Source organism: Salvelinus fontinalis, chromosome 2 (genome assembly GCF_029448725.1).
Source record: "Salvelinus fontinalis isolate EN_2023a chromosome 2, ASM2944872v1, whole genome shotgun sequence".
NCBI classification, from domain to species: Eukaryota; Metazoa; Chordata; class Actinopteri; order Salmoniformes; family Salmonidae; genus Salvelinus; species Salvelinus fontinalis.
This window is the reverse complement of record NC_074666.1, coordinates 39,809,993-39,836,203: the sequence shown is the minus strand read 5'-3', so window position 1 is coordinate 39,836,203 and position 26,211 is coordinate 39,809,993. Positions and strand designations below refer to the sequence as shown.

General features: G+C 44.1%; 1 protein-coding gene across 3 annotated transcripts in view; it reads right to left on the bottom strand.

The window, feature by feature from the left end:
- LOC129818597 (rab GTPase-binding effector protein 1-like) overlaps nt 1–20,352 on the bottom strand; it is a 28,555-nt gene extending 8,203 nt beyond the window's left edge. Inside the window, exons 1-9 of one of the 3 annotated variants that reach the window (XM_055874659.1) lie at nt 20,175–20,352; nt 18,243–18,371; nt 15,329–15,532; nt 14,786–14,949; nt 14,379–14,498; nt 13,956–14,091; nt 13,622–13,800; nt 11,085–11,192; nt 50–352 (exon numbers count right to left, since the gene is read on the bottom strand). In XM_055874659.1, coding sequence (XP_055730634.1) covers nt 50–352; nt 11,085–11,192; nt 13,622–13,800; nt 13,956–14,091; nt 14,379–14,498; nt 14,786–14,949; nt 15,329–15,532; nt 18,243–18,371; nt 20,175–20,220 — 1,389 coding nt within the window. In that variant the 5' untranslated portion in view covers nt 20,221–20,352. The remainder of the gene's footprint in view (nt 1–49; nt 353–11,084; nt 11,193–13,621; nt 13,801–13,955; nt 14,092–14,378; nt 14,499–14,785; nt 14,950–15,328; nt 15,533–18,242; nt 18,372–20,174) is intronic. The other 2 variants (XM_055874668.1, XM_055874677.1) reach the window with 2 other exon arrangements.
- Nucleotides 20,353–26,211: the final 5,859 nt, after the last annotated feature.

The following is a 26,211-nucleotide window of genomic DNA, read 5'->3' as shown; positions in this document are numbered from 1 at the left end:
CATTTCACAGACGCAATAAATGAAAGTATAATAAAGGTTGATTTAAGACCTTGGTGAGGAGGAAGTGGCCGGCCGTCAGCTGGATGGAGCTAACCGATAGTGTGTCCCCAAAGCCCGCCAGGCCCTCAGAGGCACCGCAGTCCGCCCCCACCAGGGGCCCAAAGTCGGACTCGTCCAGGTGGCTGGCCGACTTAGCCTTATGGTTGTGGCCCCCCAGGCCCTGGAGACCGGGAGAGGAACCCAGGCTGTCTGTGGACTGGACCCTCCGCAGGCAGTCTTTGTAGGGGTCCAAGGGGCCCCCTGCCACCAGGTCTGTGTCTAAGGAGTACATGGAGCCGTGGGCACTGTGGTGCTGGAGGAGAAAAGAGGGAGTAAGAGAGTGGTTTTAATGACGAGAAGTAGATGAGTAGCACCTCAGGCTGCATTTACACTGGAAGCCAATTCAGATCTGTTGCCAATTATTTGCATGTCTGATTACTATCTGAACTTTTCCCTAATGTGTAAACAGCAAAAAAAAGCACATGGAATCTGATCTGGACTTCCACCTACATACACTACATGACCAAAAGTATGTGGACATCTGCACATCGAACATCTCTTTCCAAAATCTTGGGCGTTAATATGGAGTTGGTCCCCCCTTTGCTACTATAACAGCCTCCACTCTTATAGGAAGGCTTTTCACTAGATTTTGGAATATTGCTGCGGGGACTTGCTTCCAGTCAGCCACATGAGCATTAGTGAGGTCGTGGCACTGATGTTGGGAGATTAGGCCTGGCTAGCAGTTGGCGTTCTGTGCAGGCTAGTCAAGTTCTTCCACAACGATCTCGACAAATCATTTCTGTATTGTCATGATGAAACAGGAAAGGGCCTTCCCCAAACTGTTGCCACAAAATTGGAAGCACAGAATCTTCTAGAATATCATTGTATGCTGTAGCGTTAATATTTCCCGTCACTCGAACTAAGGGGCCTAGCCCGAACCATGAAAAACAGCCCCAGACCATTATTCCTCCATCATTCCAGAGAATGCGTTTCCACTGCTCCAGAGTCCAATGGCAGCGGGCTTTATACCACTCCAGCCGAAACTTGGCATTGTGATCTTAGGCTTGTGTGGCTGCTCGGCTATGGAAAGCCATTTCATGAAGCTCCCGACGAACCGTTCTTGTGCTGACGTTGCTTCCAAAGGCAGTTTGGAAGTCTGTAGTGTGATGCAACCAATGATTTTTTACGTGCTTCAGCAGTCACATTCTGTGAGCTTGTGTGGCGTACCACTTCACAGCTGAGCCGTTGTTGCTAATCCATTGAGGAGGCCTGGGGATGCCACAGTCCATCACACTTATGACAAGTGCTACTGAAATTGTATATGGTTTTATTACATAAGTGCAATACTAATAAAAATACTATATAAATACAAATGCGCTTTCCCCTGCTTTTGATAGTGGTTGTGGTCCGCGGTTCTGAAACACATCAGTGCGCTTTTGAATTGGCGCCTTTTCCTTGACCATGTTGCGATGTGCCTAATAGCAAAGTTAACCAGCATATTGGTGTTGAGAAAAATGGGGCGGAGGCAGCAGTTGAGAGAAGAAAACACAACTTAAGTCTGCAATCAATAGCCTAACTTAAATGTGCCTGGCTTTATGAATCATCAATACATCTACAGAAATAAGACAGATCCTGCTTCTGTTGGCTGTTTGAGTGTTTGTTTAATAGCCTACGAATTCAGTGAGCACCAAGCCTCATGCAACGACCTATCAAGTAAATCATTTCACAAAATTGGCTGTTTTTAATCTTTGCTTTTCTGCAATAAAGGCTTTACTTTTTCTCTCGTTAGAACAGCCTCTAGTATTATTTATCTAGTGCTGTTTACACTGTTCCAAATTGTCCAAAAAGTGATAATGCTCTTTTCTTGATCTCCTTATTATTACTATTAATAATATTTTATAGGGCCTCCCGGGTGGCGCAGTGGTCTAGGGCACTGCATCGCAGTGCTAACTGCGCCACCAGAGTCTCTGGGTTCGCGCCCAGGCTCTGTCGCAGCCAGCCGCGACCGGGAGGTCCGTGGGGCGACGCACAATTGGCATAGCGTCGTCCGGGGTAGGGAGGGTTTGGCCGGTAGGGATATCCTTGTCTCATCGCGCTCCAGCGACTCCTGTGGCGGGCCGGGCGCAGTGCGCGCCAGCCAAGGGGGCCAGGTACACGGTGTTTCCTCCGACACATTGGTGCGGCTGGCTTCCGGGTTGGAGGCGCGCTGTGTTAAGAAGCAGTACGGCTGGTTGGGTTGTGCTTCGGAGGACGCATGGCTTTCGACCTTCGTATCTCCCGAGCCCGTACGGGAGTTGTAGCGATGAGACAAGGTAGTAATTACTAGCGATTGGATACCATGAAAATTGGGGAGAAAATGGGATAAAAAAAATAAAATAAAAATTATTTAAAAAAATAATATTTTATAATAATAAGTAATGTCATTATCATTAGTAGGCTAAAGATACCAGCCTTTTATAACCACCATTGAGCCGTAGGCCGAAGAGCACATCCTGTTTAGTCTTAAAACCATAACTTACCTAGGGCCTATTTTTCAATACCCCCAGAGATATTAGATCGGGTTCAAGTCCGGGCTCTGGCTGGGCCACTCAAAGACATTCAGAGACTTGTCCCGAAACCACTTCTGCGTTGTCTTGGCTGTGTACTTAGGGTCGCTGTCCTGTTAGAAGGTGAACCTTCATCCCAGTCTGAGGTCCTGAGCTCTCTGGAGCAGGTTTTCATCAAGGATCTCTCTGTACTTTGCTCCATTCATCTTTTCCTCAAACCTGACTAGTCTCCAAGTCTCTGCACTGAAAAACATCCCACAGCATGATGCTGCCACCATGGTTCACCGTAGGAATGGTGCCAGGTTTCCTCCAGACGTGACGCTTGGCATTCAGACCAAAGAGTTCAGTCTTAGTTTCATCAGAGTTCTTTAGGTGCCTTTTGGCAAACTCCAAGCGGTCTGTCATGTGACTTTTACTGAGGAGTGGCTTCATCTGGCCACTCTACCATAAAGGACTGATTGGTGGAGTGCTGCAAAGATGGTTGTCCTTCTGGAAGGTTCTCCCATCTCCACAGAGTAACTCTAGAGCTCTGTCAGAGTGACTATCGAGTTCTTGGTCACCTCCCTGACCAAGGCCCTTCTCCCTCGATTGCTCAGTTTGGCTGGGCTGCCAGCTCTAGGAAGAATCATGGTGGTTCCAAACTTCTTCCATTTAAGGATGGTGGAGACCACTGTGTTCTTGGGGACCTCCAATGCTGCAGAAATGTTTTTGTACCATTCCTAGATCTGTGCCTCGCCAAAATTCTGTCGTCTCGGACAATTCCTTCGTCCTCATGACTTGGTTTTTGCTCTGAAATGCACTGTCAACTGTAGGACCTTAGATAGGTGTGTGCCTTTCCAAATCATGTTTAATCAAAGGAATTTACCACAGGTGAACTCCAATCAAGTTGTGGAAACATCAAGGATGATCAATGGAAACAGGATGCAACTAAGCTCAATTTCGAGTATCAATACTTAAGTAAATAAAGTGTGTATTTAACACATTTTCAAACATTTCTAAAAACACCCGTTTTCATTTTGTCACTATGGGGTATTGTGTGTAGCAGTGGAGCAGCAACCTAAGGCGCTGCATCTCAGTGCAAGATGCGTCACTATAGTACCTGGTTTGAATTCAGGCTGTATCACATCCGGCCATGATTGGGAGTCCCATAGGGAGGCGCACATTGGCCCAGCGTCGTCCGGGTTTGGCCGTCATTGTAAATAAGAATTTGATCTTAACTGACTTGCCTAGTTAAATAAAAGTTCAATTTAAAAAATATAAAATAGATTGATGAGGACAAATTTTTTTACGGCTGTAACGTAACATGTGGAAAAAGTCAAGCGGTCTGAATACTTTCCGAATGCATTGTATATAGGCTACTGTATCAATTAATCATTCATGAAATGCAATCAAGCATTTTAGTTTTCAAATAAATACAGCCTTGAACAATTAGCTTAAATAATAAACAGTTATATTTCTGAAATTGCATTAACGAATGAATGCGACTGTTTAGTCTTTGCTGTAATAAAGGCTTAGCAAAAAAAACACTACAACAGACTCTCTGGTAACCTTATAATTTATTTATTGTTGTTTACATTGTTCCAAACAGTAAGAAAAATTATATTGTAATCTATACAGCACCTGCTGCTGGACAGTCAGAAAAATATATAGGATATAGAAAAAATACAATTTGGGTTCCTAGGGTGGCTGTGTAAACACAGAAAGAGAGAAGAGGGAGAGAAAAAGTGCTGTGGGGATGTGCTGTGGTTGAGCGATGGCAAAACTGCAGTGTCAAGATTGGAAATGAAAGGTGCATTGTCAGCAGAGAACAGTGCTTTTAACATGCTTTAGACCAATTTCTTGAATACTTATGTCAGTGTCATAACAGGAATTCTCCAAGCCACTTAAGGAGATGGCATTTCAGACCACAATTGACCATGCTTGTCAGAGGATTAGGTGGAAAAAAAGTGAACATTCTACCTTCACAGAGAAGTCATTGTAAAGACGTGGAGTTAATATCCAGTCCTCTCTCTTTGTACGTCATCACGCAACAGACGTCAGAGTGTGCAACAGAACAAACGTACTATCTACACTCGGTTTGTTGTTTTTATGAAATAGTTTTTAAAATCATAGCTCAAGTTTTTATTGCTACCAATTCCGCAACACGGTTAGCTTTCATGGCTGGGACCGCAAGTTTGTGTGCCGGATTACTGTTAACACTAGAACCGCCATAATCAAACGTCAATGGCCGCTGGCCTTTGTAAATAAATACAAATATCCCCCCCCAAAAAGCAATGTCCTTCACCTTCCCTGACTTTTCCTAAATGTTTGTATTTTACATTGTGATTTCAAAATTCGGACAAATGAGCAAACAGAAAAGTATTGAGCATTTTTCACACCTATTCCCAACTTAAAACGCCCAGACAATGCACAGTAGGATGTTAGTACCCCGCCAGGCACTAATGAGTCTCTCCCCCCTCACTGAATGAATGACAAATGGATGATAATTGCGCACCTTAACAATTGAATTTAAATAAGGCCTAACTGAATGATAAGGATGGTGAAGTGGTTGATTTCATTTAGAAAGACAGTGTAATGATGAGTGTGTGTTATGCCTATTTACCAGCAGCAAATCATTTGACCACATGACCTTGCAGGTTGATATTCTCTATTACCTTTTACTTTATGAAAATAAGCTGTTATGGGACTTTCAGTTATGTTAACTATTACTAATCACATTTATTGTAACGGAAACTAAAACATACTACATGTTGTAGTAGGCATTTAGAATAATGCAAAACATATCCTTGACTATCCGAGTTGATGAAGTTGATGAGCGAAGGGACGCAAACGATGCCAGCCCACTGAATGAATGACCAATGGAATGGGATGGGACCAATGGAATGGGCGATACTCGTGCAAGTTACTTCACAATCAAATGTAAATTAGGCTTAACTGAATGATGAGGGCGAAGAGGTCAATTTAATTTAGAACAACAATAGTGTGATGAGTTTGTGTTATGCCCATTTATCATTATTGGCGCTTATGTTAATTTGACCGTGTGCCTTGCAGGTTGATACCAAATGTATTGTAAAGGAAACTAAAACATGCTACGTGTTGCAGTAGGCCTTTAGAATATTGCTAAACATATCCTTGACTCTATCCAAGTTGGTGAGCGGGAAACAAACAATGTGTAATCTGATGAGTGACAATATTATCATTTGTCAAATTGTACATGAAGAGATGGGTGCATTTTGTAATTGACAGACGCAGGGGAAAAAATCATCACTTCATCAAATCGTCCTTCAGAATCAGATGCAGGTAAAAGATTTGGATTTCTATATAGTATCAGAAAGAGCACATTCTGCCGTTTCTGACACTTACCTTTGTCAAATAATTCTCACAATTCAAGAGGTGCAAACATTTCCAAAATCCACTTAACGGAAATATACGTGCTGTCCATGCCTTCAGCACATGAAAACTTGCGAGGCCTCGTTGCTCTGGCTACTAAGCAAAAATCGAGTAACAAACTTAAAATAGCTTATTTTTGTCGTCGATGAATGGGCGATAGAAACCAGATATCAGTTTCTAACGGTGATTGTAACTTCAATGAACTGAATGATGAGAATGAAGAGGGTGATTGAATTTATAACAGCGTAATGATGAAAAATTGTGGGCAGTCAATTTTATTATGAAAGGCTAGAAATTGCATATAATCTCCCCTCAGAGTCAAATCAGACAATGAGTACAACATACAACGTTCACAATAGCAAGCTGAACCAAATGGATGCACTGACAGCATTGCAAATGTTGCAAACACACCAAGACAGTCGTGAAGAGGGCACAACAAATTCCCCCTCAGGAAACTAAAAAGATTTGGCATGGGTCCTCAGATCCTCAAAAGGTTCTACAGCTGCACCATCGAGAGCATCCTGACTGGTTGCATCACTGCCTGGTACGTCAATTGCTCAGCCTCCGACAGCAAGGCACTACAGAGGGTGGTGCATATGGCCCAGTACATCACTGGGGCTAAGCTGCCTGCCATCCAGGACCTCTAGCCAGGCGGTGTCAGAGGAAGGCTCTAAAAATTGTCAAAGACCCCAGCCATCCCAGTCATAGACTGTCTACTACCGCATGGCAAGTGGTACCGGAGCGCCAAGTCTAGGACAAAAAGGCTTCTCAACAGTTTTTCCCCCCAAGCCATAAGACTCCTGAACAGGTAATCAAATGGCTACCCGAACTATTTTCATTGTCATATATCTTTATGAAATTCATCCTTTACAATTGTTCATGCACTGGTACTTTTGTTCAGGAATACAGCAAATAATTTAACCTGCGCACCTGGCTGGTTATATTATCATATTTTTAGTTTCTACTTCATCAAAATAAGCTGTAACAGGACTTTAATGAATTACTATATCTCTATTACTAATCGAATCTACAAATAAAGTTGATCAAAGGGCCTCCCGAGTGGCACAGAGGTCTAAGGCACACTGCATCGCAGTGCTAGCTGTGCCACTAGAGATTCTGGGTTTGAGTCCAGGCTCCACAACCGGGAGACCCACGGGGCAGCGCACAATTGGCCCAGCGCCGTCCAGGTTAGGGGAGGGTTTGGCCGGCAGTGATGTACTTGTCCCATCGCGCACTAGGGACTCCTGTGGCGGGCCGGCCGCAGTGCACCCTGACACGGTCGCCAGGTGCACGGTGTTTCCTTCGACACATTCCGGGTTAAGTGGGCATTATGTCAAGAAGCAGTGCGGCTTGGTTGGGTTGTGTTTCGGAGGACGCACGGTTCTCGACTTTCGTCTCTTTCGAGTCTGTGCGGGAGTTGCAGCGATGAGACAATTGGATACCACGAAACTGGGGAGAAAAATTTGTTTAAAAAAACTCAATAAAAAGAAATAAAGTTGATCAAATGGATTGCACAAGTGTTTTTCGTGTAAGGGAAACAAACATATGTTATAGGCCTAGGTTTTTTCTAGGACTTAGAACTATACAAAACATATCCATATATTTCCACAAATGTTCCTTTATGAAATTAATCCTTTACAATACGCACTATTTATCAAGCTTGTTTGCGCACCTTGCAGGTTGATATGCATATGATGCATATGCTAAAGAAGACGCCCAGCAAGGTTCTCTAGCGGGTACTTAAATGCTTAAAGGCCAGGCGGTTCTAGTGTTAAGTAGCAGTTAGCTGCTAGCATTCATAAAAACTGAGCAAGCTAACGCTAGCAATGCTAGCCCACCGATGTTTTTATCCACAGCTGGGCACAAATGTTTTAGGTGTGAGATGATTTCCACACAATCACAAGATGAAGATAAGGTCAAACTGAAAAATGAACAGGGATTTGTCTGCCCTAAATGCACCACCAAGCAGCTTAGTGGAAGAGATCCTCCGGCTGCGAGAAAAGGATAATCTGCTTTCTAAGTACCTCGACCTCGCTGTAGCCCAGGCAAACCCAATCGCAGTTATAAATGCCTCCTATTGCAAATCTGTCTATGAGTCGGGCGGCAGTGATCTGTCCCAAACCAACAGACAGATGTTAAGTTCAACTTTGCAGACCATGGGAGACTGGACACTCACAAGACGTAGGAGATCGGGGAGGCAGTCTGGCCACCCTTCATCTACCCGATCCAGCTACCAAACAGCTTTGGCCCACTTGAGACAGACCTACCAGCCCCGGGAGTCAGCATGGATCCTGGGAGTATACCACCAGCCGTCGGCACCCACCCAGTGGCACCCTCCCTCACGGCCACCACAGTTCAGCAGGTCACAGACTCAAGACGGAAGGGTTTCGGGCCATCTTCCACCTTGCTGGGGTTTCCGACACCATCTGCTGTTGCGGGTGCGAAAAGTCTGGCTAGCTTGGCTCGAAGCCTTTATCCGCCCTGCCTGAGGCAGTCCCATCCTGCTCCCCCTCCCCCATTGGATTCCATCACAACCACCATCAGTGTGGGCATCTTGATGGTGAGAGATTTTGGCCTGCCTACAGTCTGTGGACAGACCAAGAGCCACTGACACCCAGGAGCCCGTGTCCATGACATCAACTCCCTCCTGCCCAAGGTTCTGGCCAACTTCTCCAATATTGACACCATCGTCAATCACATACAATACCAGTCAAAAGCTTGGACACACCTACTAATTCAAGGGTTTTTCTTTATTTTTACTATTTTCTACATTCTAGAATAATAGTGAAGACATTAAAACTATGAAATAGCACATTGTCCTGTTGAAAAAAAAATGATAGTCCCACTAAACACAAACCAGATGGGATGGCGTATCGCTGCAGAATGCTGTAGTAGCATGCTGGTTAAGTGTGCCTTGAATTCGAAATAAATCACAGACAGCATCACCAGCAATGCACCCCCACACCACCTCATCCATGCTTCACGGTGGGAACCACACATGCGGAGATCATCCATTCACCTACTCTGCGTCTCACAAAGACACAGCGGTTGGAACCAAAAACCTCAAATTTGGATTCATAGGACAGATGTCCACAATCTCTAATGTCCATTGCTTGTGTTTCTTGGCACAAGCAAGTCTCTTCTTATTGGTGTACTTTAGTAGTAGTTTCAATGCAGCAATTCGACCATGAAGGCCTGATTCACTCAGTCTCCTCTGAACCTTTGATGTTGAGATGTGTCTGTTATTTGAACTCTGAAGCATTTTTTGGGGGCTGCAATTTCTGAGGCTGGTAACTAATTAACTTATCCTCTGCAGCAGAGGAAACTCTGGGTCTTCCTTTCCTGTGACGGTCCTCATGAGAGCTAGTTTCATCATAGCGCTTGATGTTTTTTTGCGACTGCACTTGAAGAAACTTTCAAAGTTCTTGAAATTTTCCGTATTGACTGACATTCATGTCTTAAAGTAATAATGGACTGTTGTTTCTCTTTGCTTATTTGAGCTGTTCTTGCCATAATATTTACCAAATAGGGCTATCTGTATACCACCCCTACCTTGTCACAACACAACAGATTGGCTCAAACGTATTAAGGAAAGAAATTCTACAAATTAACTTTTACAAAGGCACACCCCACTTTGATAAAATTAAACTTATTCCAGGTGACTACTTCATGTAGGTGTACCAAAACATTCACGGGCTAATTTATCAAAAGTGGGGTTAGATGTTTAATCAACTTTAAAAGCAGAATCACTTTCTCATTGTTTCTCAACTGCAGTGTATGATATATACTGAACAAAAATATAAACTCAACATGTAAAGTGTTGGTCCCATGTTTCATGAGCTGAAATAAAAGCTCCCAGAAATGTTCCATACGCATGTTCCAAAAGCTTTTCTCAAATTTTGCGACAAATTTGTTTCCATCCCTGTTAGTGAGCATTTATCCTTTGCCAAGATAATCCATCCACCTGACAGATGTGGCATATCAAGAAGCTGATTAAACAGCAAGAACATTAAAACAGGTGGACCTTGTGCTAGGGACAATAAAAGGTCACTAAAATGTGCAGTTGTGACAACTCCAATGCCACAGATGTCAAGTTGAGGGAGCGTGCAATTGGCATGCTGACTGCAGGAATGTCCACCAGAGTTGTTGCCAGAGAATTGAATGTTCATTTCTCTACCATAAACCACCTCCAACGTCGTTTTAGAGAATTTGGCAGTACGTCCAACCGGCCTCACAACCACAGACCGCGTGTATGGTGTTGTGTAGGCGAGCGGTTTGCGGATGTCAACATGTGAACAGAGTGCCCCATGGTGGCGGTGGGGTTATAGTATAGGCAGGCATAAACTACAGACAACTAACACAATTGCATTTTATCGATGGCAATTTGAATGCACAGAGATAACGTGACGAGATCCTGAGGCCCATTGTCGTGCCATTCATCCGCTGCCATCACCTCATGTTTTACCATGATTATGCACAGCCCCATGTCGCAAGGATCGGTATACAATTCCTGAAAGCTGAAAATGTCCCAGTTCTTCCATGGCCTGCATACTCACCAAACATGTCACACATTGAGCATGTATGTGTAGGATGCTCTGGATCGACGTGTATGACAGCGTGTTCCAGTTCCCGCAACTTCGCACAGCCATTGAAGAGGAGTGGGACAACATTCCACAGGCCACAATCAACAGCCTAATCAACTCTATGCAAAGGAGATGTGTCGCGCTGCATAAGGCAAATCGTGGTCACACCAGATACATATTTTTTTTTAAAGCTATCCACCTGTGACCAAGAGATGCATATCTATAATCCCAGTCATGTGAAATCCATAGATGAAATAGATTTCCTTATATGAACTGTAACTCAGTAAAATCTTTGAAATTGTTGCGTTTACATTTCTGTTCAGTATACCATTTTCTAGCCCGTCTACTTTTATCCAATGTAAAAAACACAATTTAAAATTTTGCTGCATAGGACGGAATCCAGGTGGTGGGTCACATATACAATATGAACTCAAGAGAATGTTTTATGGAGCGGTTGACCTCAGAGGATTGTGTGTGTCTGGGGTAATGTGCTCTCGGTAAGGTGTTGGTGACGTCATATCCCTACCTCTTCAATACTGAGCCCAAGAAATGAGTCTTCTAAAGGTTCGGTTTCTGTCCCGTCCTCCTCGTTTTGCTCCTTAGCCTGGATGATCCTTTCATTATCATCCTCCTCCTGGGTGGAAGCAAACACAATGTCAATAAATGGTCTGAGCATGTAAATACAATTTCTAAACAATGTTACACTTTGACAGAGTATTTCTACCTTATCAACTGACTTGCATTCCCATAAGCGCACATGCACGCACACTATCCTGTTGATAAATGTCAGTACACTGTCAAGCTAACACGGTATTTACTCTATTTCTCATGTACCGTCTGATTCACCCTTGCACGGTCAAACACCCCCACACACACACCCCTCTGACTCTGGGTGTGAGTTAAACCTGGGATGATAAACCGAAAATGACATAAAACATTGCCTTCCTCTTACTGAAGCATTTATCGTACATCTGAAAAGTCACAGCATTCTGGGAGTATATCATTTATTTCTTACCTCTTAATATGGAGTTCATGGCACTGTGACTGAGAAGTCCGTCACAGGCCGCGGGCAGCATTTGATACACACACACACATTCATCATGCCTCCCTGCTCCGTTATCAACTACGTTAATAATGTGGGTCGACAAGTTAACGTCCCTATCTTAGTAGATACATTTCACACTTACCTCCCGTCAGTAACCAGTTATGGTATAAAGAATATACAGATAAGCATTCAAGTTTAATGCAAGCAATGTTCATTATACTTATTATATAGCTGCCCTGCCCTATAAAACACTCACAAAATTTGAATTTGCTATTCACAAGAAGCATTGCCTGATGTGAACCATGCCTCAAACAAGAGATCTCAGAAGACCTAAGATTAAGAATTGTTTATTTGTATAAAGCTGGAAAGGGTTACAAAAATATATCTAAAAGCCTTGATGTTCATCAGTAAGACATATTGTCTATAAATGGAGAAAGTTCAGCACTGTTGCTACTCTCTCTAGGAGTGGCTGTCCTGCAAAGATGACTGCAAGAGCACAGCGGAGAATGCTCAATGAGGTTAAGAAGAATCCTAGCGTGTCAGCTAGACTTACAGAAATCTATGAAACATGCTAACATCTCTGACAAGTCTACGATACGTAAAACACTAAACAAGAATGGTGTTTATGGGAGGACACCACGGAAGACGCCACTGCTGTCAAAAAAAAACTTTGTTGCATGTCTGAAGTTAGCAAAAGAGCACTTGGATGTTCCAAGTCCAAGTGCAAAATATTCTGTGGACAGATTAAACTAAAGTTGAATTGTTTGGAAGGAACGCATAATACTATGTGTGGAGAAAAAAAAAGGCACAATACACCAACATCAAAACCAACTGTAAAGTATGGTGGAGGGAGCATCATGGTTGGGGTTGCTTTAGGGCATGAACAGCTTGCTATCATTGACGGAAAATGAATTTCCAAGTTTATCAAGACATTTTGCAGGAGAATGTAAGGATATCTGTCCGCCAATTGAAGCACAACAGAAGTTGGGTGACGCAAGAGGACAACGACCCAAAACACAGAAGTAAATCAACAACAGAATGGCTTCAACTGAAGAAAATACGCTTTCTGGAGTGGCTCAACCCAATTTAAAATGCTGTATCATGACCTTGAGCAGTTCACACCAGACATCCTAAGAATACTGCTCAACTGGAACAGTTTGTAAAGAGGAATGGTCCAAAATTCCTCCTGACCGTTTGGTTGAGTTTATTGCTGCCTAAGGTGGGTAACCAGTTATTAAATCCAAGGGTTCACATACTTTTTCCACCCTACACTGTGAATGTTTACACAGTATGTTCAATAAAGACATATTGTTTGTGCGTTATTAGTTTAAGCACACTGTGTAAATATTGTTGTGACTTAGAGGAAGATCAGATCAAATTTTATAATCAATTTATGTAGGAATCCAGGTAATTCCAACAGGTTCACATACTTTTTCTTGCCACTGTAGCTTATTTTATTTAACCTAGTTAAGTCCATTAAGAACAAATTATTATTTACAATGATGGCCTACCCCGGACGACGCTAGGCCATCATTGTATGGCCTAGCGTCGTGTGTGCCGCCTTATGGGACTCCCAATCACGGCAGGATGTGATACAGCCTGGATTCAAACCAGGGACTGTAGTGATGCCTCTGGCACCGAGATGCAGTGCCTTAGACCGCTGCGCCACTCGGAAGCAAGATGTCAGCAAATTCTCGGAAGATCCAAAAATAAATCTGATATTTCTGGATTTTAATTTTGCCCATCAAAATGTAAAATCATGCATTCCCTGGATATGTTAGATGAAATAGCTTACTTTTTCAACATAGGCTACCATCTTAGTTCTTACTTGGCACTGAAAGCATTTTGTCTAGAGCCCTGCCACCAATTTAAAGTAACTGTCCATTAAGACATTTTGTTTTATCGTTGTATTTGTAATCAAGCAAAATAGTTATTCATCACACTATGACTAAGTCCATATCACCCAGCTCTAGCACTTCTGTAAAACAATTATTGTACTTTATCGTTAGTGTGCGTACCTGGTCCCTCTTCTTGATCTCCTCCACCTGGCGGAGCTGCTCGGAGGAGAGCACGTTCTCGATCCTCTGCATGTCCCTCATCAGCAGCCTCTGGGACTCCAGGAACTGGTCGTTGGCCCGCTGCCATGTGTGCTTCAGCTGGTTGTGCTGCTGCCGCTCCAGCTCCAGCAGGTGACAAACTAAGAAAATATGGCATTTAGAGAGAGAGGGTGAAGGATCGAGAGGGAGAGAAGTGGAGGTAAAGAGAAAGAATACTCTTGTATTGAAGTCTCTCACATCTCTTTTCCTAAAGTTTGACAGCATGAGTTTGAATAAAGCTTTACAAGCAAGTCACCTTCATGGAGCTCTTTACGTAGTTTCTCTGCATCCTCCTGAAGGACAGACTTCTGAGTGTTGAGCACCGCCACGTACATCTCCAGGTCTGTGCGGCAGGATTTCTCTGCTTCCAGGACATGATTGAGCTCCTTTACCTACAGAATTTAAATTTGTCATCTAACTCAGATGACATATTTCAACTGTAAGCCATTTTAAGACATTTTTCCCCCCCTCTGTATCACTTCAGACAGTTTTCCTTGTAAATGTCATAAATAATCAACACAAAAACATGTTCCTTTGCAAAGGATATAACCCATACCTCAATTGACATTTTGGATGGATAACATTGTTTTGTTAATAAAATTAGCATCATGGAGTTTTTGTATTGTAAAAGTCTAACTTCCATAGCATCCATTTTCCTTTCCAGTCCCCATTGACTAACCTTTGAGGCTTCCAGCTCCTTTACCCTGTCCTCTGCCATTGTTAGCTTGGCTTTCAGAGCTGCTATCTCCTGCTCCATGGGCATCACCACCGACCGCAGCTTCTCTGCATCTTCCTGAGCCTTGGGGAAGAAAAAAGCAATTCAAATCAAGTCCAACTCTATTGACCTTGAATCAAAACAGACAAATAAGTCGAATCTAAAACAAAAGTGCTCCATTCCATTTAAATTCAGTCAATTCAGGAAGTAATCTAAAATTCTAATTCTCGTCAACGCTTCTCTATAAGAAAATTGATTTGGAATTGGTATTTCTGTTTCCTTCCTGAATTGAAATGGAATTAACCCCAACCCTGACAAAAGGATACATGTACTCTGATGACCCCCCCACCCCAGGTGTGAAACCAGCCTACCTTTTTCATGTCGTTCTCCAAGTTCTCTTCCTCCTGGCCACCCTCTGAGAGGCGGTGTCTCAGCTCGCCCATCTCCCTCTCCACTGCCTCCCTGTACTGGTTCCATTGAGCACGCTCCTGCTCCAGGCGCTGGTGGAACTGCACCTCGTACTCACGCACTGTGTCTGAGGGGAGGGGGGAGGTGAGCATTGACTGGTACTGTGTTGTAACTGATCCTCAGTGTAAAGCGTAGCAGTTAATTTGCAATCAGGCTCATCAATGCTTAACTATTCAACTCAATACACTTTATTTAGCCACAGGGACAGAATTGTAATCCTATTCTATTTTAATGTCTGCGTGTCAAGCTAAGATGATACGTCATCAAGGCTGTAACAGAAGCATGGCAATGACATGGAATTAATGACTGCCTTTTATGAAGGCCTAGACTAGACTAAATGTTACATGGGTTACAGCTTTTCTGAAAGCCTTCCAACAGTGTCACCAACTAGATACTGAATGGCAAAATGAGAGCCAGAGGAGGCAAAGTAGAGTTAGACTAGCTACCTTTCATGATGGCCTGTAGGGAGGCCACCTCCTCCTGCCACTGTCCCTTGACCTGGTCAACAGCCTCCTGCTTGGTGCTCTCTGACACAGTGGCCACTGCCTTGATGTTCTCCATGTCTGCCTGGGCCTGTTCCAGCTGGGCCTGGACACGACTCAGCTCCGACTGGGCCCCCTCCAGAGACGCTGCCTGGCTCTTCAGCTCCTCTGGGGAAGAAAATAGAGGAACTGAGGAAAATACAAGAGTCACATTACCATGATAAGGCCGGATATGTTCCAGGAGACCAGGGTCCGGGCGCCGAAGACGTGGATGTCGATTAAGGCAACCCGCCGCACCTCTCTGATTCAGAGGGGTTGAGTTAAATACGGAAGACATTTCAGTTGTACAACTGACTAGGTATCCTCCTTTTCCTCTCCCATATTCATGACGGTTACAATTAGTTGGGAGTTTACAATTAGCAAAATGGCATGATAGTCAACATCCCTAGTTCAATGTTCAAACGTTTAAAAAAATGATTGTTATCATTTTTTTTTTTTTTTTTAAGTGACGTGAATTCACAATTCAGATATGATCCTGCATATGACCGCTAGGGGGAAATACAGTTCAATTTACCACAGTTCTGACTACCTACCAAATAGCGCTCACCTCCATTGCAAAGGCCGTGGGGATGGCAGTCCAAGAAGGAGAGTGTGGCTAAGATGCACGTCTCTCTCCAACCAAGTGGTGCACATTCATTGTTTCATAACATGTGAATTGTTTGCGTTTGATTATTAGTGTCTATCAATTTTCCATTACATACTGTATATCACCAGTAGTACATTTACCATTAATTCCTATAATTTCTAATAGACAATGTGTTTCGTTACAGTAATTTCTGTTAATGCATTCAATATATTATTATTCGTCAATTACCATTCTCATTGTCAGAGTTGACACGTAGTTTGCAGAATGCACAACCTATGCTACACTTGTGAGAAACACGTTTTGGGTTATTTCATTCCATTTACGAGCTGTCAATTTAGTTACTGTCTTTTGTTTGGAGCGCTCGCTCCTGTCAATGTTGAATAAGGACATGCACCTGATTACGCATAGAAGTAGGCCTATAGGCTACCTGGCCTGCTAGCAAATGTAGGCATATAAATGTTCTCATTAGGGGATCTGAAAGTATTTCTGATTGGCTTAGCGCACCATGACTAATGAGCTGTGGACCTTCTCAAAGTAATGCTTTCTTCTCCTCAAACAGCAAGAAAGCAAAGTCTATTTTTACATCCATTGAGAATGACAATATTTATTCAATGAATTTGAAAAATCTTTCAATAACAACTCCGCGAGAAAGGAAAAAATATCATGCTCTGATCCAGTGGAAACTTATCCCTTGAGCAAATAGCCTATAGCTGTGTCGGTCCCAAGCTCACTGAAGCTGGAAATTCTGAGGGCCCAGAATATGTTATACAATGTTCCAAGTTTGTTAGCACAAGCTTCAGGCCAGACCCAAGTTGATATAATGTTTCAAGTTTGTTGCAGACAGGCCATGCGTAGCCAACGTGATTTATAGGATTATTTTATTAAACTCTGAATATTTTCTACCTGCAGGCTGCAATGTTTTTATTTGTTGGCTTTATGTAGGCTATTTTTAAATAGTTGGCAATGGAAGTTACTTTTTAGGTTTGTATCATTTTAATTTGGATAGAATTTTGATTAACCACATGACAATGATTGAGATACAGTACCTAAACTTTATTAAAATGAAATTAAACTGTTCCACAAAAATGTGCATATGAAAACCATAATGGCACGCAGATCAGTAGAAATTGTAAGATAAATTGGCATTCCACATGAGAAAGGTTGCCGACTCCTCGTGTAGCCTACTACCTCCTCGTGTAGCCTACTACCTCCTCGTGTAGCCTACTACCTCCTCGTGTAGCCTACTACCTCCTCGTGTAGCCTACTACCTCCTCGTGTAGCCTACTACCTCCTCGTGTAGCCTACTACCTCCTCGTGTAGCCTACTACCTCCTCGTGTAGCCTACTACCTCCTCGTGTAGCCTACTACCTCCTCGTGTAGCCTACTACCTCCTCGTGTAGCCTACTACCTCCTCGTGTAGCCTACTACCTCCTCGTGTAGCCTACTACCTCCTCGTGTAGCCTACTACCTCCTCGTGTAGCCTACTACCTCCTCGTGTAGCCTACTACCTCCTCGTGTAGCCTACTACCTCCTCGTGTAGCCTACTACCTCCTCGTGTAGCCTACTACCTCCTCGTGTAGCCTACTACCTCCTCGTGTAGCCTACTACCTCCTCGTGTAGCCTACTACCTCCTCGTGTAGCCTACTACCTCCTCGTGTAGCCTACTACCTCCTCGTGTAGCCTACTACCTCCTCGTGTAGCCTACTACCTCCTCGTGTAGCCTACTACCTCCTCGTGTAGCCTACTACCTCCTCGTGTAGCCTACTACCTCCTCGTGTAGCCTACTACCTCCTCGTGTAGCCTACTACCTCCTCGTGTAGCCTACTACCTCCTCGTGTAGCCTACTACCTCCTCGTGTAGCCTACTACCTCCTCGTGTAGCCTACTACCTCCTCGTGTAGCCTACTACCAGCAACTTCAGGAGAGCAGAATCTGCTGATAGCCAGCAGGAGCGAGAGGTGGAAGGTTGGGTCAGGTTAAGTATTTTTTTCTTCTTCCTTCTACCGCAGATGCGGAAGGGAGATATCAGTGGATGCAGTGGTTTGAGAAGCAACCCATGCAAAAAAAATATCTCTAGCTTAAAAAGACAGATTTTGATGGGGATGTTTTTATTATGTTAATTAGACTTCTGCAGGGAAACGGAAATTGTAGGCCAAGGTGTGTTTCGATTAAGGATTTTTTCTAAACGTTAATGATCCCTAATTCGGGTCACACCCCTACATTGAACAGTCACCTTCTTTGGACATGTAGAGCTCTTTGAACTTGGCCCGTTTCTGGTTGAACTCAGACTCCAGTTGTTGTTTGAGCTTGGAGAACTCTGCTCTCTCCTGCTCCAGGGCTGCCATTCGCTGCTGGAGCACCACTAAGGAAGAGGACAAAACAAGAACACCAAAGAAACTTCCAGAAATAAAAAAGGTTTTTCTCTTTACAACCAGCAGCCTGAAAGAGGGGATGTTATTTATTAAGGGGGAATCTGGTCTAAAAAAAGTATTGTCCAGGCAGGACTGAGTGGGAGGGTAATTTGGTCTTCACTTCAACAATCACTGTTGGTGTTGTTAATAGCATACAATAAATGGAGGTCTAACTGGTGGACAAAGAGCAAATCAATCTCACTAATTGTAGCCAATCAAAATGGACGACACCTGTGCAGTACAAAATACAAAGCAGCATTCTAGGGGCAAGATCTATTAATGACTGTGTTAGCATACTGACAGTGTCAGTAAAAGGTTTGACCAGAAAGACACGCAAACTAAACAAAGATCTATGACATGGAGCCTACCAAAGAACAAACTCTGGAGGTTTTCCAAGTTGTTCAGAGATTCAAGTTTATACATATAAAACAGAATGAGGTGCCTGAAACGTAACTAATCCAAATATCATTCCTGGTGTCCAACATAATGGTTATATAGCCTACGTCTTAGAGTCCATTTCCAGCGCGGAAAGTACACTAGCTGCAAGTTCCAAACGTTGATGATTTGGGGCTTTAGGCCTACTTGAGGTAAAGGCCCATCTGTCCACTAGCTTTAGGCTACATACTGTACAGTTTTTCCCCATTCTTAATAATGCATAGCCTAACTCACTACTCAAAAAGACAACAGACCAATCTCAGTCGTTATGGAGAGCATACACGTAGGTTTCCTAATAAATCAGTATGACTTGGAAAGTTTGCTTGCAATCAAATGCATACATAAAGCAGTAGATGCCTGAATGTTGAATAAAATTGCATTTGAACTTAAATCTACCGAATGTCTGTGGGGTTGGTCCTTCAGTGGGTTGGAATTTTAGACTAAATATCTACAGTAACGTATTATTTATCAGACTTTTTAGAGCGTCGGTACTGCCGTTTAAATCACAGGGTACATGCGCAAATCCATGTAAACACCGGTATTGTCATGACACATTTCATTATCGCCATTACCAGATTTGGTGTAACTAGTTGGAGAAAAATTATCCTTTCAATTCAAACATAGGCTCAATGTATAAAGACATGTTGGCTTAAAATTTCAGTGGAGTGTGGCTAACGTTACTAGCTTGCTAGTAAACTAAACTAGTATGGAACAAAACGTCAGACATTGGCCCGTCCCCAAGCTAACGTTACCTGTAACGTTATAACTTTAGGGCTAGACGCTACATTTTGCAAACAAACCAGAGCGGAGGATGGAGAACTAAATGACTGAATATTCATGCGTCAATAAAAACTGTTCTCGAAAACGTTTGCTACATGTACAAATATAACCACCACTATCAAATTTCCACTCCGTCGAATAACTCGCATACACTGTCAAGCGCTGCAAAACAACAATGACAGCTAGCTAGCTAACGTAGTTAGCATCAACACAGTTCGACTATCTAGTTAAGCGTCGTCTGTAGCTAAAATAGATCCAGCCAGATGGGTCAGCAATCATACGCCATTCTTATCGCGCAAAAATGTAACGATGCATGTATTTTCTAACAAAGTATGCACATCTAGTTTGGTGCCCGTGAAGCTCGCTATGTATAATATACATCCATTGAGAAACGTGAAATAATGGCCAAGTATAGGTAAGGTTGGTGACATGTCGGGTGATGGTGCTAGCTAAACCGAAGATTCACAGGCCGCTTATAGTATCTGGATTAGCTCGAAACGTCAACACATCATATACTTCCAAAAAATAACTAGCTTTACCGTCGTGCTGGGGCTGCCGGGCGGATTCCGTGGCCTGTTCGGCCATGGTTTCCAGGGAGGTGGAAATGCTATAACCAGCTTGGTGTGGGAGAAAACTAGATAGAAGTATCCAAGAAAACAGGCTGCCTCCTACATGGAAGGCAACATAATTGGAGAAACAGCTCTTTTTCTTCTTCGGCGTTTGGCATACAACGTTATGGTGCATTACTGCCACCTACTGCACTGCAGTGTGTGCCAGCGACAGGGTGAAACTAAATCCTACCTGCCAGCCCTGTTTCTCTTTAAAAAAACATTTGCGACTGTATCTAATGACGTTCTACTCAATACTCTTTTCAACATACTCAATATATCATTTACTGTATCTCCTTCTCCCTTATACTATATATCAGCCTGTCTCTTCCCCTCTCATACTGCCCACACGGTATCAATACATGCCCCACTGTCTCTGTTTCCTTGCAATAATCACATTCCTGTTGGATGCTTTCCTATCCCATTTAAAGTCTTATTCATTTTACATTTACAATATAGTATTTAGCAGACACTCTTATCCAGAGCGACTTGCAGTTAGTGCATTCATCTTAAGATAACTAGGTGGGACAACCACATATCACAGGCATAGAATGTTTTAAAAAATCCTCAGTAACATAGCTATCAGTAGAGTCAGAGCTAGAATGGGGGGGTGGTCAAGTGCAAGTCCGGGTTAATTTTTATTTATTTATTTTCGAGGTGATGAGGATTATTTAAGATATTGTTTGAAGAGGTAGGGTTAATTTTTATTCTTTATTTTCAAGGTGATGAGGACGATTATTTAAGATACTGTTTGAAGAGGTATGTTTTCGGAAGATGGGCAGGGATTCTGCTGTCCTAGGTGGGAGGGCCAAGGTGGGAGGGCCAAGAGACCTGAGGTGGCAGAACAGAGTGCTCAGGTTTGGGTGTAGGGTTTGAGCATAGCCTGAATGTAGGGAGGGGCAGTTCCTCTTGCTGTTCCATAGGTAAGCACCATGGTCTTGTAGTGGATGCGAGCTTCGACTGGAAGCTTTGCAACCACCACGACAACCAGGTGTTCACGGGCTATGAGAGAAAACATAGTTAAACGCCCCAATAGGTCCACAGAAGACGCAATCGCAATCACACTGCACACTGCCCTAACCCATCCGGACAAGAGGAATACCTATGTGAGAATGCTGTTCATGGACTACAGCTCAGCATTTAACACCATAGTACCCTCCAAACTCGTCATCAAGCTCGAGACCCCGGGTCTCGACCCCGCCCTGTGCAACTGGGTACTGGACTTCCTGACAGGCCGCCCCCAGGTGGTGAGTGTAGGTAACAACACCTCCACCCCGCTGATCCTCAACACTGGGGCCCCACAAGGGTGCGTTCTCAGCCCTCTCCTGTACTCCCTGTTCACCCACGACTGCGTGGCCATGCACGCCTCCAACTCAATCATCAAGTTTGCAGACGACACTACAGTGGTAGGCTTGATTACCAACAACGACGAGACGGCCGACAGGGAGGAGGTGAGGGCCTTCGGAGGAGGTACATATTACCTCAATTACCTCAAATAACCAGTGCCCCCGCACATTGCCTTGCTTGTTATTTTATTGCTGCATTTGTTACCTCTATTTTCTATTTTTTACTTATAAAGCATTGTTGGTTAAGGGCTTGTAAGTAAGCATTTCACTGTAAGGTCTGCACCTGTTGTATTCGGCGCATGTGACAAATAACATTTGATTTGACATCCTAACTTGACTTTGTTGGGTAAAGACATCAAAACAGCAGGACAGACAGTCTTCTCTGTTTCATCACGCGCTCCATCGGGTCTAAATCGCATCAAACATTTTGTCCTCCTCAACACTTAACGCCACTCCAGTGATCACTCCCTGCTCTGGAAAACAAAGCAAGTCCCGAAGTATGTGGTGCAGAGCGCCGGTTCCAACTGTATGGAAGATACACAAAAAAATCATCACAAGTCCACTTCAAGTTACTCTCACGATTCAACAGTGCCCAACCTCTTTTCCATCCAACCTGACTCCACATATGGATCAGCCATACGGCAAGGATCCATTCTGTCCAAAAAATCTACGCCCACTGGGTCAGAACCATCTTTGTCATAATCTGGACAAGGTCCTAACTCGTGGTCTTCAGTGCACCTGCCACTGCAGGTAATTCATCCTCACTCTCGTTAGGTTCAATTTCTGACCTACAGGAGTAGGTTTTTTGCCAATTTTCCTCACCACACCACTTCTTTCCTTCCTTTCCTTTTCCCTCACTGTCCATTTCCACATCTCCACGCTCTTTCCGCTCCTTCATCCTCTGTAATAGCAAACTGTTCAAATGGTTCTTGTATCTTGAATTTGCCGCCATGTCATGTCGACTGACAAAGCTCTACCAGCCTCCAGACAACATTTCACAATGTGGGGAAACAGCTCATTACGCATGTGTGAACACTAATGGAACATAACGGAGGAGTTGCATGATGATGGTAACGATGATGATAGTAGCTTAACTGGGATCTACACTGGGTGTACGTATGTCAGTATAGAGATCATATCCTAGATGTCATGATTTCATTTAGTATGTGGTAACTTCACCCAAAATAATAACACATTGAGAGTCAACCTACACTACATTACCAAAAGTATGTGGACACCTGCTCGTCGAACATCTCATTTCCAAATCATGGGCATTAATCTGGAGTTGGTCCCCTCTTTGCTGCCATAGCAGCCTCCACTATTATGGGAAGCCTTTCCACTGGATGTTGGAACATTGCTGCGGGGACTTACTTCCATTCAGCCACAAGAGCATTAGTGAGGGCATTGACGACAAACCATTTCTGCATGGACCTCGCTTTCTGCACGGGGGGCATTGTCATGCTGAAATAGGAAAGGGCCTTCCCCAAACTGTTGCCATAAAGTTGGAAGCACAGAATTGTCTAGAATGTCATTCTATGATGTAGCATTAAGATTTCCCTTCACTGGAACTAATGGGCCTAGCCCGAATCATGAAAAACAGCCCCAGACTACCAAATGGTGACGCGTGATTCATCACTCCAGAGAACGCATTTCCACTGCTCCAGAGTCCAATGGCGGCGAGATTTATACCACTCCAGCCGATGCTTGGCATTGTGCATGGTGATCTTAGGCTTGTGTGCGGCTGCTTGGCCATGGAATCCCATTTCATGAAGTTCCCGACTAACAGTTTTTGTGCTGACATTGCTTCCAGAGGGAGTTTGGAGCTCGGTAGTGAGTGTTGCAACAGAGGACAGACAATTTTTACGAGCTACCCGCTTCAGCACTCGGCGGTCCCATTCTGTGAGTTTTTGTGGCCTACCACTTCAGCCGTTGTTGCTCCTAGACGTTTCCACTTCACAATAACAGCACTAACAGTTGACCGGGGCAGCTCTAGCAGGGCAGAAATTTGATGAACTGACTTGTTGGAAAGGTGGTATCCTATGACAGTGCCACGTTGAAAGTAACTGAGCTCTTCAGTGGTAGTGGTAGTGTGCTCGATTTTATACACCTGTCAGCAATGGGTGCTGAATAACTTTTTGAGGATCTGGGGACCCATACCAAATCTTTTCAGTCTCCGGAGAGGGAAAAGGTGTTGTTGTGCCTTCTTCACGACTGTCTTGGTGCGTTTGGACAATGATAACTTGTTGGTGATGTGGATAACAAGGAACTTCAAACTCTCGACCTGCTCCACTACAGCCCCAACGATGTTAATGGGGGCCTGTTCGGCTCTCATTTTCCTGTAGTCCACGATCATCTCCTTTGTCTTGCTCACATTGAGGGAGAGGTTGTTGTCCTGGCACCACACTGCCATGTCTCTGACCACCTCCCTATAGGCTGTCTCATCGTTGTTGGTGATCAGGCCTACCACTGTTGTGTTGTCAGAAAGCTTAATAATGGTGTTGGAGTCGTGCCTGGCCATGCAGTTGTGGGTGAACCGGGAGTACAGGAGGGGACTAAGCATGCACCCCTGAGGGGCCCCAGTGTTAAGGACCAGAGTGGCAGATGTGTTGTTGCCTACCCTACCCACCTGGGGGCGGCCCACCAGGATGTCCAGGATCCAGTTGCAGAGGGAGGTGTTTAGTTCCAGGGTCCTTAGCTTAGTGATGAGCTTTGTAGGCACTATGGTGTTGAACGCTGAGCTCTAGTCAATGAACAGCGTTCTCACATGGGTGTTCCTTTTGTCCAGGTGGGAAAGGACAATGTGAAGTGCGATTGAGATTGCTTCATCTATGGATCGTTGGGGTGGTATGCGAATTGAAGTGGGTCTAGGGTTTCGGAATAATGGTGTTGATGTGAGCCATGATCAGCCTTTCAAAGCACTTCATGGCTACCGATGTGAGTGCTAGGTAGGTTACCTTCACATTCTTGGGCACAGGGACTATGGTGGTCTGCTTGAAACATGTAGGTATTACAGACTCGGTCAGGGAGAGGTTGAAAATGTCAGTGAAGACATTTGCCAGTTGGTCAGCACATGCTCTGAGTACACACTGGTAATCCATCTGGCCCCGTGACATTGTGAATGTTGACCTGTTTAATTGTTTTACTCACATCGGCTACACAGAGCGTGATCACACAGTCGTCCGGAACAGCTGGTGCTCTCATGCATGATTCAGTGTTGCTTGCCTCGAATAGAGCATAAAAGGCTTGTCTGGTAGGCTCACGTCACTGGGTAGCTCGTGGCTGTGCTTCCCTTTGTAGCTCATAATAGTTTGCGAGACCCGCCACATCCGACGGGCATCAGAGCCGGTGTAGTAGGATTCAATCTTAGTCCTGTATTGATGCTTTGCCTGTTTGATGGTTCGTCTGAGGGCATAGCAAGATTTCTTAGAAGCGTCCGGATTAGTGTCCCACTCCTTGAAAGCGGCAGCTGTAGCCTTTAGCTCGGTGCGGATGTTGCCTGTAATCCATGGCTTCTGGTTGGGATATTTACGTACGGTCACTGTGGGGACGACATCGTCAATACACTTATTGATGAAGCCGGTGACTGAGGTGGTATACTCCTCATTGCCATTGGATGAATCACAGAACACATTCCAGTCTGTGCTATCAAAACAGTCCTGTAGCGTAGCATCCAAATCATCTGACCACTTCCATATTGAGTGAGTCACTGGTACGTACTGGTTTCGTTTTTTCTTGTAAGCAGGAATCAAGAGGATAGAATTATGGTCCGATTTGCCACATGGAGGGTGAGGGAGAGCTTTGTATGCGTCCCTGTGTGTGGAGTAAAGGTGGTCTAGAGGTTTTTTTCCCCATGGTTGCACATGTGACATGCTTGTAGAAATGAGGTCAAACGGACATAAGTTTGCCTGCATTAATGTCCTCGGCCTCTAGGAGCGCCGCTTCTGGATGAGCATTTTCTTGTTTGCTTATGACCTTATACAGCTCGTTGAGTGCAGTCTTAGTTCCAGCATCGGTTTGTGGTGGTAAATAGACAGCTACAAATAATATAGATGAGAACTCTCTTGGGAGATAGTGTGGTCTACAGCTTATCATCAGGTACTCTACCTCAATCGAGCAATACCTCGAGACTTCTTTAATATTCGACATCGCACACCAGCAGTTATTGACAAATAAACACACACCCCCGCCCCTCATCTTACCAGACGTAGCTGCTCTGTCCTGTCGATGCACGGAAAACCCAGCCAGCTCTATATTATCCGTGTCATCGTTCAGCCACGACTCTGTGATACATTACAGTTTTTAATGTCCCGTTGGTAGGGTAGTCTCGGCCGTAGATCATCGAGTTCGTTTTCCAGTGGTTGCACGTTGGCAAATAGAACCGATGGTAATGCCGATTTACTCACTCACCTCCGAATCCTCACAAGGCACCCTGATCTTCTCCCTCTGTATCTCCGCCTTTTCCTCATCTTTCCTTCATCTCACAGCTCAATGCGTTCCTGTCTAGTCCTGATTGAGTAGTGGAGATCTCTATGGTTGACCTGTTTCTCCTTTGCACTGTACTATACTGTGCTGTTCATTGACTATAGCTCAGCATTCAGCGCCTCTTCAACCTCAGGAGACTG